The sequence below is a fragment of the Arvicola amphibius genome, chromosome 12 (genome assembly GCF_903992535.2).
Source record: "Arvicola amphibius chromosome 12, mArvAmp1.2, whole genome shotgun sequence".
NCBI classification, from domain to species: domain Eukaryota; kingdom Metazoa; phylum Chordata; class Mammalia; order Rodentia; family Cricetidae; genus Arvicola; species Arvicola amphibius.
Window position 1 is genome coordinate 71145811 of NC_052058.2, and position 15002 is coordinate 71160812.

At 36.8% G+C, this 15002-nt stretch overlaps 1 protein-coding gene across 1 annotated transcript; it reads right to left on the bottom strand.

Annotated features, from left to right (window-relative positions):
* Positions 1-238: 238 nt before the first annotated feature.
* Positions 239-13987, bottom strand: Pdc (phosducin). The gene is made up of 4 exons (XM_038350039.1): positions 13961-13987; positions 5677-5761; positions 3996-4147; positions 239-766 (listed from the first exon to the last, which is right to left on the bottom strand). Exons 2-4 carry the CDS (start codon positions 5735-5737, stop codon positions 239-241), a joined length of 741 nt encoding a protein of 246 aa, XP_038205967.1. The 5' UTR covers positions 5738-5761; positions 13961-13987.
* Between the last annotated feature and the right edge of the window lie 1015 nt (positions 13988-15002).

The following is a 15002-nucleotide window of genomic DNA, read 5'->3' on the forward strand; positions in this document are numbered from 1 at the left end:
TTATCCACCTCCTCTGTTTGTTAAGTATTTGTTAAAAACTATAATATTTGTGCAGCAAAATATTATCTCAACTTGGATAGCTAATACTAAAAAATACTATTAGCATAATTTTAGTGTTTTCCCCCCAAATTTGGATAGCCATGGCCATATTTAGTGTTTGCTAAAGGAATATAGATACTACCAAAAACCAGTGTTCACTGCGTAAAGTACAGATATGAGATCCTGACACAGAGAATGCTTATTCAGCATCTTCATCTTCCATGGCGGTCTGCTCTAGGTGATGCATCTCTCTTTCTGGTAGTAACCCATATTCATTTAGGAAAGACTCAACATCTCCAGCAAAAAATTCTTCAGCGAACTGTTCCGCAACGCTAATAAAATTGCTGATGAGTTCTCCACCTTTGTATACAAGCAGGGTGGGGAGAACATCTGGGGAAAAGCGGTCCCCAGCACCGGTATTAGAAGCTTTTATCTTACAGAACTTGACCATTGGGTACTCGGCCGCAAGGCAGGCTAAACTGCTGTTGAGTGCATCGCAGCCCTTCACGCCGTCTTCATAAATGGTCACCACGATGGTGGTGATTTTCTGCTCCTTTTCAATGGTCTCCAGGAACTGCTCCCCTGTTTCCAGCTCGTACACATACCCATATCTAGGCCCAAAACTCAGCTTCTGATGCATATCCTGCATGCACTGTCTACGGTATTTGCGCAGGCAGTTTTCATCTTCTTTGTCTTGGTGAATTAGTTCATATTCTTGAATGCTCATCTGAGGAATATGAAAGAAATAATGGAGGTAGTTCAATTGGAAATGTTTCATGCTTGGATGCATCAAACTTAATCTCAAGTCTAGGAGTTTTGACTTCTTGTCCTCCTTCTTAGACCACTTTTCTGCTTAAAACGCCATCTCAACCATCCTATTCCCCCAAGCTCTTCCCATCCTCCACTTCACACTTTTCTCTCCCCATCCCCCCAACCCCGCATCCCACCCCACCCCCAAGTTCCCATTTTTTGTCCAGCAATCTTGTCTACTTCCAATATCCATGAGGATAACTATATGTTTTTCTTTGGATTCACCTTTTTATATATCTTCTCTAGGATTTTTTTTTACGAATTATAGGCTTGATGACCTTTATTTATGGCTAGAAACCAATTATGAGTGAGTACATCCCATGTTCATCTTTTTGGGCCTGGGTTACCTCACTCAGGATGGTGTTTTCTATTTCCATCCATTTGGGATATAGGAAGGGTGGATATGGGAACAAGGAATTATATATCTTAATTAAGGGAGCCATTCTAGGGTTGGCAGAGACTTGACTCTAGAAGGGTTCCCAGGTATCCAGGAAGACTCCCCCAGCTAGTTCCTTGGGCAGCTGAGGAGAGGGAGCCATAAATGTCCAGATCCTATTGCCATACTCATGAATATCTTGCATATCACCATAGAACCTTCACCTGGCGTTGGATGGAGAAAATGACAGAGCCCCACATAGAAGCACCGGATTGAGCTCCCAAGGTCCTGATGAGGAGCAAAAGGAGGGAGATCATGAGTAAGGAAGTCAGGACCGTGAGGAGTGCGTGTACCCATTGAGACGGTGGGACAGATCTAATGGGAGACCACCAAGTCCAGTTGGAATGGGACTGATGGAACAGGGGACCAAACCAGACTCTCTGAATGTGGCTGACGGTGGAGGAGGACTGAGAAACCAAGGACAACGGCGATGGGCTTGGACTCTTCAGCATGGACGGGCTCACTGTGAGCCTTGTCAGCTTGGTTGCTCATCTTCCTGGACTTAGGGGGAGCTGGGAGGACCTTGGATTTAACATAGTGAAGGGAACCCTGATGGCTCTTTGACCTGGAGAGGGAGGGAGTGGAGGTATGGGTGGAAGGGAGGGGAGGGAAGGGGGAGGAGGAGAGGAGGAGAGGGAAATTTTTAATAACAAAATGAGAAAAAAAAGCCATCTCATTTAATCATTGCCTCAAAGGTCATCGACTTCTGTTACTTGGTTGATCATTTGAAAAAGGGCCCTTACTCTACCCTCCTCTTTCTCTATCCTGCTTTTATTTTCATGGCAACAAGTACTGTTAGGGCTTGTATTACATATTTGGTCAACAAGTATCAGTTTTCTAATTAATGTGTTCAATGTCTGCAATTGTTTTTTTCTGATTATGGGTGCCACTCACATCTGCTGAATCAGAACCTCTCAGGGTGAGGCTGAGTTGTCTGTGTTTTAACAAGCCCTCTGGGTTATTCTTAACCACTGGGCTTAGTCAAAAGTCAAAGAACTATACATCTTCCAAAACAGCTACATTTTCTTGTGATTAGAACATCCAATTACCTTAATACCCTTTTATAATGTTGACTCCATTATTAATATAGTCGATAGACAATTAATCACCTCTTCCCCTCAACCAAGAAAAAAAAATAGACACAAAGGAGTGACACAGCCTATTGTCATACAGTTCCCTGAAAGATGTGGAGAGGCCCAGAAACTTGGAAGCTGGAAGCTGGGGGGTCTCAAGGGGATTGTCACCTGTAGCATCTTCATTATGTAACCCTTGAACTGCATCTGCTATCCATTTTTTTTATTACTTTTTTCTGCCTTGTGCGTTTGTTTTCCTAATATCCCCAATTCTTTCTTGCCACAGCCTACCCCTCTCCTCCTTCCTTTCTCTCCTTTCTTTCTTTTGGTACAGTAGGAAATCAAGGTCTTCCTCCCTCATCCTCCCAAGTGGTAGTATTATACACCTATGCCACCACAGCCAGATGTTTTTTCTCTGTCAGTGTTATGGACTCAATTTAAGTTTTTAATCCTAAAATTATTAAATGTTTTGTATAATTCTTAAGTTGCTATCATAGTTCTGCTAGTTTGGGCAACCAAGCCTCACGAATATTGATTTAAAGATATATCTGAGCATTCATACTCGAAGTTATTCTGTTCATACGTTCAGACATAGATATTTAGGCACACAGGCACATTTCTGAAGCTTAACCAGCACAAAACCTTTAATAATAACATCTCAGATTTGACAGTATTTTTAAAGGTGTTTTTATTTGTTTTCCCTTCATGATCTGTTTAAAACAAATGAGGACATTCTTACAGTTTCTCAGTTTCAAACTGTGGGTGTCTCATCCACACTGCATAATGACCCTGAGAGAGAACCAATTTCTGCCTTCTGCCTCTCACGGTGTCAGACTGAAGATCCCTACCAAGGGCCAAGGGCCAAGGCATACTTCTGTTCATGGTCTCTTCACTAGTATACTATCAGTATAAACTGATTAAGTGATGCGCTGGAGTGACTTCTCTCACAAATGAAAATCGCTTTATGACTTCCTTATTATTACCATTAATCTTGTTATATATATATATATATATATATATATATATATATATATAATGTGATATTTATGGAGATTTAAAAATGGCCAAAAGTTTGAAAAATGAAGTAAAAATACTGATGTTCTACCAATTTAATATTCAAATAATCTTCACTGACAGTTTAGAGGTCTTTGACTCTATCTCTATGACACAGGTGTACACATGCATAACTAGACTTCTGCAATGCTGTCTTTAAACAGTGGTGATCCTGCTTCTCTCCTTCCTTTTCTTCCCAAGGAATCTCACTCTTCCTAACTATAACCGTCCTCTACTGAGATAGAGTCTCTCTACTTCTCTGCACGCAGACTCGGGTGCTTAGAAACACCCAAGAGTGAAAGCCCACAATGATGTCTTTGCTGCGTTAAAAATGTAGCGGCTTATATAATTTAAAGCTCTATATATTGTTTTCCCATAGTGCGAAGCTTCCTCTACAATAGCTCATATATTTATAATTTATTCTCTGATTCCCACATGTATTTCATAGTATGGAATACCTTGTCACGGTATTCACTGTGTACTGCATTAAAAGCATTTCACAATATTCTGAAGTGATTCTCTTGAGTGAATTAGACTAGGAAATACATAACTTATTTATAATTACACATCTTTGCCTCTCTTACCTTTCTGCCGACTCTCTCTTTTGAGTCTTTGTCATCTCTGCTCTGAGGAGAAGACATTTGCCTGAGGATCTCTTTCTTACTGGGTGGAATTGAATCACTATCTTCACTTTCTAATTTAAATTTTCTCCAGTCATTGATTACTCCTTTGGGTCCTGAAATAAAAATTGTAAGCATTTTTCCCTTTATTATCAAAAGACTGTTTGTACAATTACAATTTGCATAAGTATTGCCTTGAGAAAATGTGTCATCTCCTGCATCAGAAGCATTTCCTGACTTGTTCGTAAAAATAATGTCCAAGATTAACTTTAGTAAATGGCAAAGACCATGGCACAGAGTCTCTCTAAAACATCCATAATAACACTATAAACTATGTAAACAGAAGTTTACAGGTAAGAATATTTAAAAATTGGAATATATGAAAGCAACCAGAATTTCAGAAAAGCAGCACTCACTACATAAGAAAGGCACATTTGGAATAAGTGAGCTTTTGTACTACACTGTTAAGGGAAACCGGAGTTATCGGAGGAGCAACAATAACAATGGCACCTGAACCCAACACGTGGAAAACAGCATCTGACTTTGGTTAAGGAAACTAAAGCAACAACTATCATTACATAACCAGCCAATTCCTTCTCAGAGCTGAAGAATCACAGGAAGGTCCCATTCCTTGCAAAGGGTTTTAAGTAGAGGACCAGGGATATCACCCAACTGTATAGTGCTTTCCTTATATGTGTGAGGGTCTGCCACATTGCACAGAAGAATGTGTGCAGTGTCAGCAATTAATTTTTCTGATGATGGATCTCAGATCTGCTGAATCAGAACCTGTAAGGGTGAAGCTCAGTTGCCTGTTTTAACAACACAGACAAAAATCACCTATTTAACAACACAGATGAATTTCCCATTTGGAATTAATATTTGATTCTTGAGAAATAATGCTTTGAAGATCATATATTCTTCAAAGCATGCAATATTAAATGAGCTATACATATATATTTTATATATATATACATACATACTTTGTATATATACAAAACTTAGTTTTGCTTCTTATTAATATTATATTCTACATTTGAGTTTATTCTTTCTCCCTCGCATTGCACATCATATTGTATATTATAGTACTTAACACTAAGGTCTTGGTAGTGGTATATAAATAGCCACATATAATTGACCAAGTTAAGAAAAGTCCCTTGATGAAGTGTTGTTCTGGGTTTTCTGGAGGTAAGTTGAAATCCAATTGATTCAAGCATGCGTGTTATCTTCTTACTCTGTTTTTCACATTCAAAAAGCTAAAATCAAGCATTACTTACTTTTGATCACGCATATGTATATGTGTACACACATATAGCGTAATAAGGAAAGTTTGTAGTGGCCACACAAGGGGGCGTGGGAGAATACAAAGGGCTTTCCTTAAACTGTGGATAGAGGAGTCTTAGATAACTGGGTAGCAGGAAATAATCAATAATTTGTGTTCTCTCTAACTCTTTGATACTGAAATAGCAAACAACTAATCTTGGATCATTTCACTTTAGGTCAATTTATTTAGTCAAATGTTTTTGGATTATTCTTCCCGAGTAGATGAAGCTATTAGTTAAATCCAACCATATTCTCTATAAGAACAACAGATATTACTAGAATTAATCATACTTTAAAATACTTATGCTTTCTGCACTTTAGTTACCTGTGTGTGTAGCCTGTCCTTCAAAGTCTTCCTCTATGCTTTGGCTTGTGGCTTCTTCCATGTTATGAGTTGGTTTGGGTGTAATCTGTTGATGAACAAGGAGCAATGAGACAGATAAATTCTAGGAGAATTTGCAATCATATACACCCTTAAATACAGGTGCACGTATTATAAGCCCCTGATGTCACCCAAGTGGATTAAAGGTTATTACTGTGGGAAAGAGTGTTTTGAATGTTTCTGTCTGCTTCGTAAGAGGACACTCATTTAGCATATGCTGCTAATGACTTTTTATAATTAATGGTTTGTCTCTTAAAGGTTTATGTTTTCATTTTGGGTTTAGGTACTCCATGAACACTATTGATTAATGAATTCCTTATTTTATTACTATTTGTTAAAATATTTCTTAAAACTATATACCAATATTTCATCTAATGAAGAATTCTAATTAATGACATGCTTACTGTCTTAGTGTTTGTTCTATTGCTGTGAAGAGACACCGTGTCCAAGGCAACTCTTACAATGGAAAGCGTAATTGAGGGCTCCCTTGCATTTTCAGATGTTCAGTCCATTATCATCGTGGTTGGGAGCATGTCAGCACACAGGCAGGTAGGTGTTGGAGCAGTAGCTGAGAGCTACACCCTGCTCCGTAGGCAGAGAAATAAAGAACCTGGGCCTGGAATGGGTGTTTGAAACCTCAAAACCCACTCCTAGTGACACACTACTTCCAACAAAGCCACACCTACTCCAACAAGGCCACACCTCCTAATTGTTCTAATCTTTCTCAAATAGTGCCACCCATTCCCTGATGACTAAACACTCAAATATATGAGCATATGGGGGCATTTTTATTTAAACCACCACACTATGAGCACTTACTACAGGACATGAATTTACTTTATGTGACAAATTCACTTAGTGCTCTCAGAGCCAAATGTAGTAGGATAATTATTAATTCCATTTTACTGTAAAAGCTGAAAGATGCCTAATTTTGATTGCGTCATGCATGGTTAGTAAAGGATTTTAACCTAAGAAATTAGACCTTAAAGCCTACTGTTATCCATTACACAATTTATTAAAATAACTATGATTTTCCCCCAATGATTTGAAAAAACACACTGTATGATTTAGCATTTGAAAAAAGGTGACCCAATCAATACTTAACATTCAAACATCTTTCAGTGCTAATGACCAAGTTTTGATGAAATGATTGCCCACAAATGAGAATAGATAGTGACTAAGCCTATAGTATGTATTTTTTCTCCCCAACACTCTTTTGTAACTTTGAGAAGGTAAAACACTATGGGAACATCATGGCTATTTACTTTTTTATGCTTAGTTCACAGTAAAATCAATTTATTTGATTATTTATATTTCAATTATCTGTAAATTTTGGTTATTATACATACTAGTGTATTCCCTAAAGGATTCATATAGTCGTAATTTCTCTGAACCTTCTATGGAGGGGGTTTATATAGCAGTGGATATACCAAGTGTCTTTACCTTTTCTCTTTGCCCCTTTCAAAGTCAGTTTTATTTTTTAGTTCTCTGTGTAGCCTTGGCTTTCCTGGAACTCACTCTATAGACCAGGGTGGCCTTTAACTCATAAAAATTCACCTGCCTCTCAAGTGCTGGAATTAAAGGTGTGTGCTACCACCACCCAACACTCTAAGTCAGTTTTAAATACCATTATAATCCAGTCTGTATTTTTAATTACTTCTCAGCTTTTGCCGATCTATGCTTCCATTTTAGAGCTGGTTATTTTAGTGCTTGTCTTGATCCCTATTGTGCCATGACTTGTGGTGACAATATTTGGACTGATCCCAGAATTCTGTTTCCTTTATTACAATCCTTAACAGAATCATCTGAGATCACAAAGATCACAATCTTTCCCTGCTTGGTTTTCCCATTTGAACAAGAAAAGCTTTTAAATAAGCTATTAAAGGAAAACCAACCCATTCTAGAATACTTTTGTAATTATAAATATAATTAAGAAAATGAATTTGAATGTATTTATTAAATATAAAAAATAGCAGAAAAAGAAAAAGTGAAAGGGAAATAAGTAAATACTGTTGGATTAAAAACTAAACGTAATGACTTCAATTATTTAAAAGCATTTTATATTTCTAAAGGAACATGAGCTTTTTGCTTCAGAGTAAAAAACCAAAGAACAAAGAACTTGAAGCATAGCTGATTATTTCTAGCTGCTTAATTTCTAAAAAAATTGTAACTTAATTAGCCTTTTCTCTTACAAGAGTAGATTATTAATCTTGCTAGCTACAATTCTGAATATGTATAAAGTTGAGAACATTTAATATAATTGTATTTCAAATTTTGAAGAGATGGAACCGTAGCTCCCTTCTGGGTTTATTTTTTGACACCTTAGTTGTCAATCCAGTAGAGAAAAAAGTTTTATTCATTTTTAGACAAGTACATAAGCCAATTTCAACAAATTCCTTCATTAAAGAGATAATACAGTTAATTAGGTCATATTTCATCCATTAGTTGGATTAGTGCATACCTAAAAAAGTTTGTGTCTCACATTTCCCTGGGTTCTGAATTACATTTAAAAACAAAACAATTTTAATAATGCCACTAATGCCAACATATAAGCCAACCAGGCTGCCTTCCTTTGAGTTAGAGTATAAAAATTAACAAAATTTGATACTGTGTTCTGCCAGGAGGAGGAGTAAACAAAAAAATTACTGAGTGATGGAAATGTTTGTTTTACTGCTCATGGCCTCTAGAGTACATGGCACGAAAAGGATATTACTATTGATAGGTTTTATCTATATTCATAATAATTTTCCTTCTAACCACCTTCTCTAGAACTTACTGGTTATCACAAATAATTTAATATCTTAAATTTTACATTAACATCATATAAGCAATTGCATTGATATTACAAAAGAATGTAGATCTTGGCATAGAGAAAATGAATATTATCTTTTCTTCCTTTTTTATGTTTTTTTGAGACAGGGTTTCTCTGTGTAACAGCCCTGATTGTCCTGGAACTTGATTTGTAGACCAGACTGGCAGCCTTGAATGCATAGAAATCTGTGTGCCTCTACCTTGAGTGTTGAGATTAAAGGTGTGTGCCACCATGCCCAGCCTCGAAAATAGTGTTTTCTAAAGACCTTCACAATGACAATATTAGTTAACATACCAAAGAGCTACAAGCAATTAATAATTGCTAAAACATGGAAAAATTAGTCTTCTCCAGAGACAAGTCCCCTGATATATAGATTACTAAATTTACTTAGTGGGTTCTGTATATCTATGCATCTAATCATCCATGTATCTATGTATCATCTATCACCTATCATCTATCTATCTATCTATCTATCTGTCTGTCTGTCTGTCTGTCTGTCTGTCTGTCTGTCTGTCTATCTATCTATCACCTATCTATCATCTATGTTCTATCTATCAACCATCTATTTATCTATCTTCCTATTTATCATCTATCTATATCTATCTATGACCTACCTATCTATCATCTATCTATATCTATCTATCTATCATCTATCTATCTATCTATCTATCTATCATCTATCTATCTATCATCTATCTCTATCTATCTATCTATCTATCTATCTATCTATCTATCTATCTATCTATCTAACTATCACAATTTTAAAAAAGGTAATGAAGCTGCAATGAAATGAGGAGGCAAAGGAGAAACTGGAGAAAAGAGAGTGGGGTTGAAATGATATAAATGCAATAATAATGTATGAAATTCTAAAAAATAATAAAAATGTTTTAGAAAAATAAGTGTTTTATGTTCCTGCTGTATAAAATAAAGCATATTTTAAGTATTGGTAATTAAAAAGTCAGCACTGGGCTTGAAATGATCTTATGAATAATGAACCAGGGCCATGAGTTGGCCCACCCCAACTTCCCCCCATCTATGATCTGCTGGAGAATGTGAAGGGGTCCAGTCCAGCAGACCCAAAGCTGCAGGATCTGCATGATAAAGATCAATGGGATATCCCAGTGAGGAGTCCCAGTGAGGGCCCAGCATCGATACTATATCAGAAACCAGAAGCATCAAACCGGACCAGTGACTGTTTGCAATAAACACTCGCAAGTAAGATGTGTGGACTAAAGAGTATTCTGTGTGACTCAGTGTGTTACACTACAGCTTCTGCAATGAGATTTTTCTTTTTTTTTCTCTTTTTTTCTTCTCTCTCAAATTTTATTTTATTTTGTGGGAGAGGGTTGCAAAGGCAGAGGACGGATATAAAGGGATGGGAAGTTGAGTGGGATCCAGGTGCCTGATGTGAAAGCCACAAATAAATAAAAAGTTTAAAAAATGTAGCAAGTCAGAAAAAATAAATCCCACCAACTGTTGTCTTCATTAAGATTCACTGTCTGAAAGAATTACCGAGTTTTTCATTTTTGCCAGGTATAAAGATCTGTGACCTTGCTTCTTTTTAATATTATGATGTTATGATACTGTTTGTTTGTGTTTTTGAGACAGAATCTTATGCATCCCTGGTTAGCCTGGAACTTGTCATGGAGCTGAGGATTACCTGCCTCTATCTCCCCCCGAGTGTTGTGATTACAAGCTAGGGCTACTATAGCAGGCGTGTGGGTTGAGAACAGGACTTCCTGCATACAGGCAAACCTTTTATTCACTAAACTATTATAGTTTTCAACTAATAAAAACTTTAAAGTTTATTAACTAACTGCTGTAGAACCAAAGAACTGCTTCTGTCTGCTCATCTGTTTGTTTATCTATGTTCATGTGTGTGGTGTGTGTATGCACATCGGAGGGAGTACACTCGCCTGTGCAGGTACATGTGTGGAGGGACAAGCTGACAACACAGTCTTCCATATTGCTTCAGTTGCTTAGTGAGCCGTGGGTTTGGCCTGTCTCTGCTCTCCCTCCCCACTGCTGGCATTATAGACACCCGCTACCACTGCTGGCTTTTTGATAAAGTGTGTGCTAGGGTTCCAAACTCATGTCTTTATACTTGTTCAGCAATCACATTACTCATGGATTTATCTCTCCAGCCCTCAAGGAACTATTATTTTGTAAGATGGCTGAAACTAGTAAAAGTCCTAGGTGGCTAAAATCCATAACTTCCCATTTCCCCTTGACTGTTGTTGGAAGTGTGAGTTCATGCCCTGCTCTGTCTTCTAGGAGGGCCGGCCGCACTGCGTCCTGCTGGTCATCCTGTTCTGCCCTTTTCCATCTTTATTCATATCTCCTTTGTGTCTGCTCTGCTGTTCCAAGGTGACTGTGAGCTAATCTGATCAACTAAGCCAGGCTAATGTTCTCACCAGCAATAATGTGTTCATTGAGATATTTAACCCCTGCCACAGACGACTTCTCAAAGTCATATTGGGCTCCTTTAGAAAGCACTTAGTATCTCTTCTTAGGAGAAGGAGTTATTGGTTAATTTCCTGTGAGATAGGCCTGACAACACTATGTCATATTGCATGAGATCAGCTGGGGCTGTAGAGAACTCTTCTTTCAAACGGTAAAGATGGAGGGCATTAGTCCCCAAAGTCATATTTTCCTCTTTTTACCATTCTACCCCACTATTTATGACCATAAACTTAAGGAAAGAAATAGGGCTAGCTGAGAGTGTATGCTTAGGTTGGTATCATTACAGAGGGGATTTTATGCCTCATATCTGTGAATTTCTTAAAATTACCCTCATGTTCACTTGTATGTATTTTTCCCTCAAAAGGGGAACTTGACTTCCTGTGGGCCATACATTTAAACGTTTTGAATGACAGTATACATAGTGAGTAGTGCTTGGGCACTAGGACTTAAGTCCAGCTCTTTAAAATTCTATTTGTTTTAGCTTTTCATTCACGAAACTGAAAGTAGTAATTGTATCTGCTTCAAAAGTGTATGACGACTAAATGCAAGAAATTATGCATGTATAATATTTAGTATTGAGCAAAAACTAATTTGATCATTAGTGAATAATCAAAAATGAACTCTAAAGATTTAAATTTAGTAATTTATATGGTCAAATGAATCTAAATTTTATGAGTCAACACATATATGTACTGCTTATATCTAATTATCTCTTCCATGAAAGCTCATGTATGTATGCATACATATACATATCTCACATTTTATTCCTCAACTATTTTATATGCTCCTATTTCAGAACTGAGTTTGTGCTTTGTAAGAGTACCTTGATTCATATTTCATAAGGAATATTGGCTGCAAGTCGTCTGAGAATGCACAAAATAAAGAGATTAATCTTTATTTGAGTAATAGAACATAACAAAATGTACGTGAAATTGCAAAGAGGAAATGGGGATATTGATGGGGGAGGATATGACATAGTTATTCTCTAATGACTCGACTTCCTTATTTACGATTTTGCTAACTCTGAAGTGATTGATTTTCTCATCTGTGCTTGTGTTATAATGCCTCATATACCTGCCATTTTATACTCTTCTCTGCACTTCAGTTCTCTAATGAAATAGGGCTTTGCTTAGAAAGTAAAGACACTTGGGGTTTCTGTTGCCTTCATTAGTTATCCTGGTTATTAACTTGGAGGTGCATCAACTTTTACACTTCATGGTTATCATTGTGAGAGTTATTTTTAAATATAATTACAATAAGCTTGAGTGGACTATAAGTCACTATAAGGAATAAAAACACTGAACTGAGCAAGTGGTGAAAACTCAACAATTTTTAATGTCCTCTTCTCTGCATATGAAGCGCACCCCTAGTCTGTGTAGTGCCCACAGAATCTAGAAGCAGCGCATGACAACCGCTGGAGACTTGATGGAAGCATTGACCCAAGGTGTGGCACAGCAGATGTAACATGTTCTTAGCTTCTTCCCTACTCTGTAAATAGTGTTACCTTTTCAGCACATGAACCTGAGCAGGTGGAAGGAGTAAGATGCCTTTTATACATACAATTTGCATGCCGGGAACACATGGCAAATAGCAATTTTATGTTTGTCAGCCTATACTATTGGCAAAAGAAATCTTTAAAAATATGAAATTTCAGAATGAAAGCTGAATTCTTGTGGTGCTTAATGAAAAGTTATCAGCTTTGCTTTTACAATCTAAGGACATTCCCTTACTTGTTCTCGACAGAGGTGCCATAGTCATCCAAGAAATCCAGAGCAGCTATCTTCCTTAGTTATACATATTTGTAGTAAACTTATTTATTCCAAGTATATATTGTTTAATTCTATTGTGAGTATTGTGATTCATCAGATACTTTGATAATAATTTAATATAAAATCCAGTTTTTGTCAAAAATTGGCATAATGAATTAGATGATCTGCAGAGTTAATTATATGTGAGTGTGATTTCAAGTATCATATTAAATGGGTATATGTATATTTATGCATCTCTATATTTTAACTGAACACTGTAGTTAAAAACTGTTTTGTAGTTAATAAGATAACTATTGTAAAGCAATGGTAAACCCCATACTACACTCCTTTTCATCACACAAATAATAAAATTTGTTAGTAATGACAATGTTCATGCTAGGCAGAGTAGAAGGAGAATGAAATCAACCAAAAGGAAAACCTCGCATAATTTAATAAATCTTATCAAGTTCTCGATATTTGTTTTAGGAACCATCAGTTCAATTTCTTCAAGGTAGTAGACATTTGAAGTAGATTTTTTTTTTGGTTTTTCGAGACAGGGTTTCTCTGCAGCTTTTTTAGAGCCTGTTCTGGAACTAGCTCTTGTAGACCAGGCTGGCCTCTAACTCACAGAGATCCGCCTGCCTCTGCCTCCCGAGTGCTGGGATTAAAGGCGTGCGCCACCTCCGCCTGGCTTGAAGTAGATATTTTTATATCCCCTTTAAAGTTAAAAAAAGAAACAATAACCCAAAATGTATACTAGTACTAAAAAGCCTTAACACACACTACTGAGTGTTTTGTTTAAAGGACTGAAAGCTTTTGAGTTGAGTGAAAGGCTGCTTTCTAGGGGCTGAGAGCTGAAGTCTCAAACACAAATGGAAAGGTAACATCCTTTCTTCCCTTCTTGTACTCAGAGGAGAACTGAAGAATTTAAAGTTCAGAATTAATTCTCTATCTGAGAATTTATATTAAGTATATAGAAGATCAGACTCCCAGTTATGTGTTTAATCTGAATTTTGATTAGCAGAGATGACCATATAAAGGACTTTAAGAGGGAAAGACATACAGTATATAATTGTCTTTATAGTATATTGGATGTTAGTTGGAAATACTTGAAAAGAACACAATAGCATATAAACATTGAAATCATAATTCTTTCCCCAAGGCAAATTAAAAAAAACAATATCAACTTTACTTGTAGACTCACAGTTTGGACCTCTGTGCCTGGTGTCCTAGATGATGCCCCGTGGGTGAAAATCGCTGTCCACTGAACTCTTTGGAAGCTGGACCAGTTTAAGCTCAGATTTAAGATGCCTAGATACTGATGACTCTTGCAGAAATAGCTCTGAACATGTAATAGGATTGCCGTAAGAGAATTAACAAGGCACATTTGCTAATGGCAGGACAAAACAAACTGAAATATAAAGAGCTGCAAGCCCTGTGTTCATTACACTCTTTGTTCACCTTTTTATTTTCTGTTATTTGAGAAAATGCCTTTCTGACATCTGATATCTACTTCAAGAATTTCTTGCCATTTTCTAAAAAGCAAAAATTCTTTTTTTCTGACTACTTACTAAATTTCCCTTAAATGTATTTTAAGTACCCTCAATATTATCTGCCATGGTATATTTTTTTCCTTTTGAGTTTACTAACCAGCCAACTTCTTTCTTTTTTTTTGAATATGATAGCTTTATTCTTTTTTTAATTAAGTTTTTTTTTAAAATTTCTGCCTCCTCCCGCCTCCCATTTACCTCCCCCTCCCCACCTCTACTCCCCCTCCCTCTCCTGTCCGAAGAGCAGTAAGGGTTCGGAGGACCTTGAACTTCTTTCTTTTTTGTTCCTAAAAATGTTTTCTATTCTGAAATCATTTTTAAGTCTTCATGTTTTGCAAAAAAATTCCAAAAAGCTTGATCCCTTTTCAGTAACTCTAATACTGCTCTCTGATTGTGTCTTCCCTATATTTTATCTCACTTTCTGAATTCTTTTTTCACTGTTGACCATTTCAGTATTTCTTCATCTGCCATTTTAAAAAAGAAACTGAACATTTATTAAATCGCAGATAATCAGCTGCTTGTCTTTTGCAAGAGAAACCCAACCAGAAAAACATACTGCCTTCGGAATAGAGATCTGTTCCAAGAGTCAGCAGTTTGTAGTTTCCAGGGTGCACTGGATGTGCAGGAGACAGCAGCCACCCTTCTTTTTATTAATACTTTTGTGCACATACAGCCATTATCTGTCCAGTAGGCACA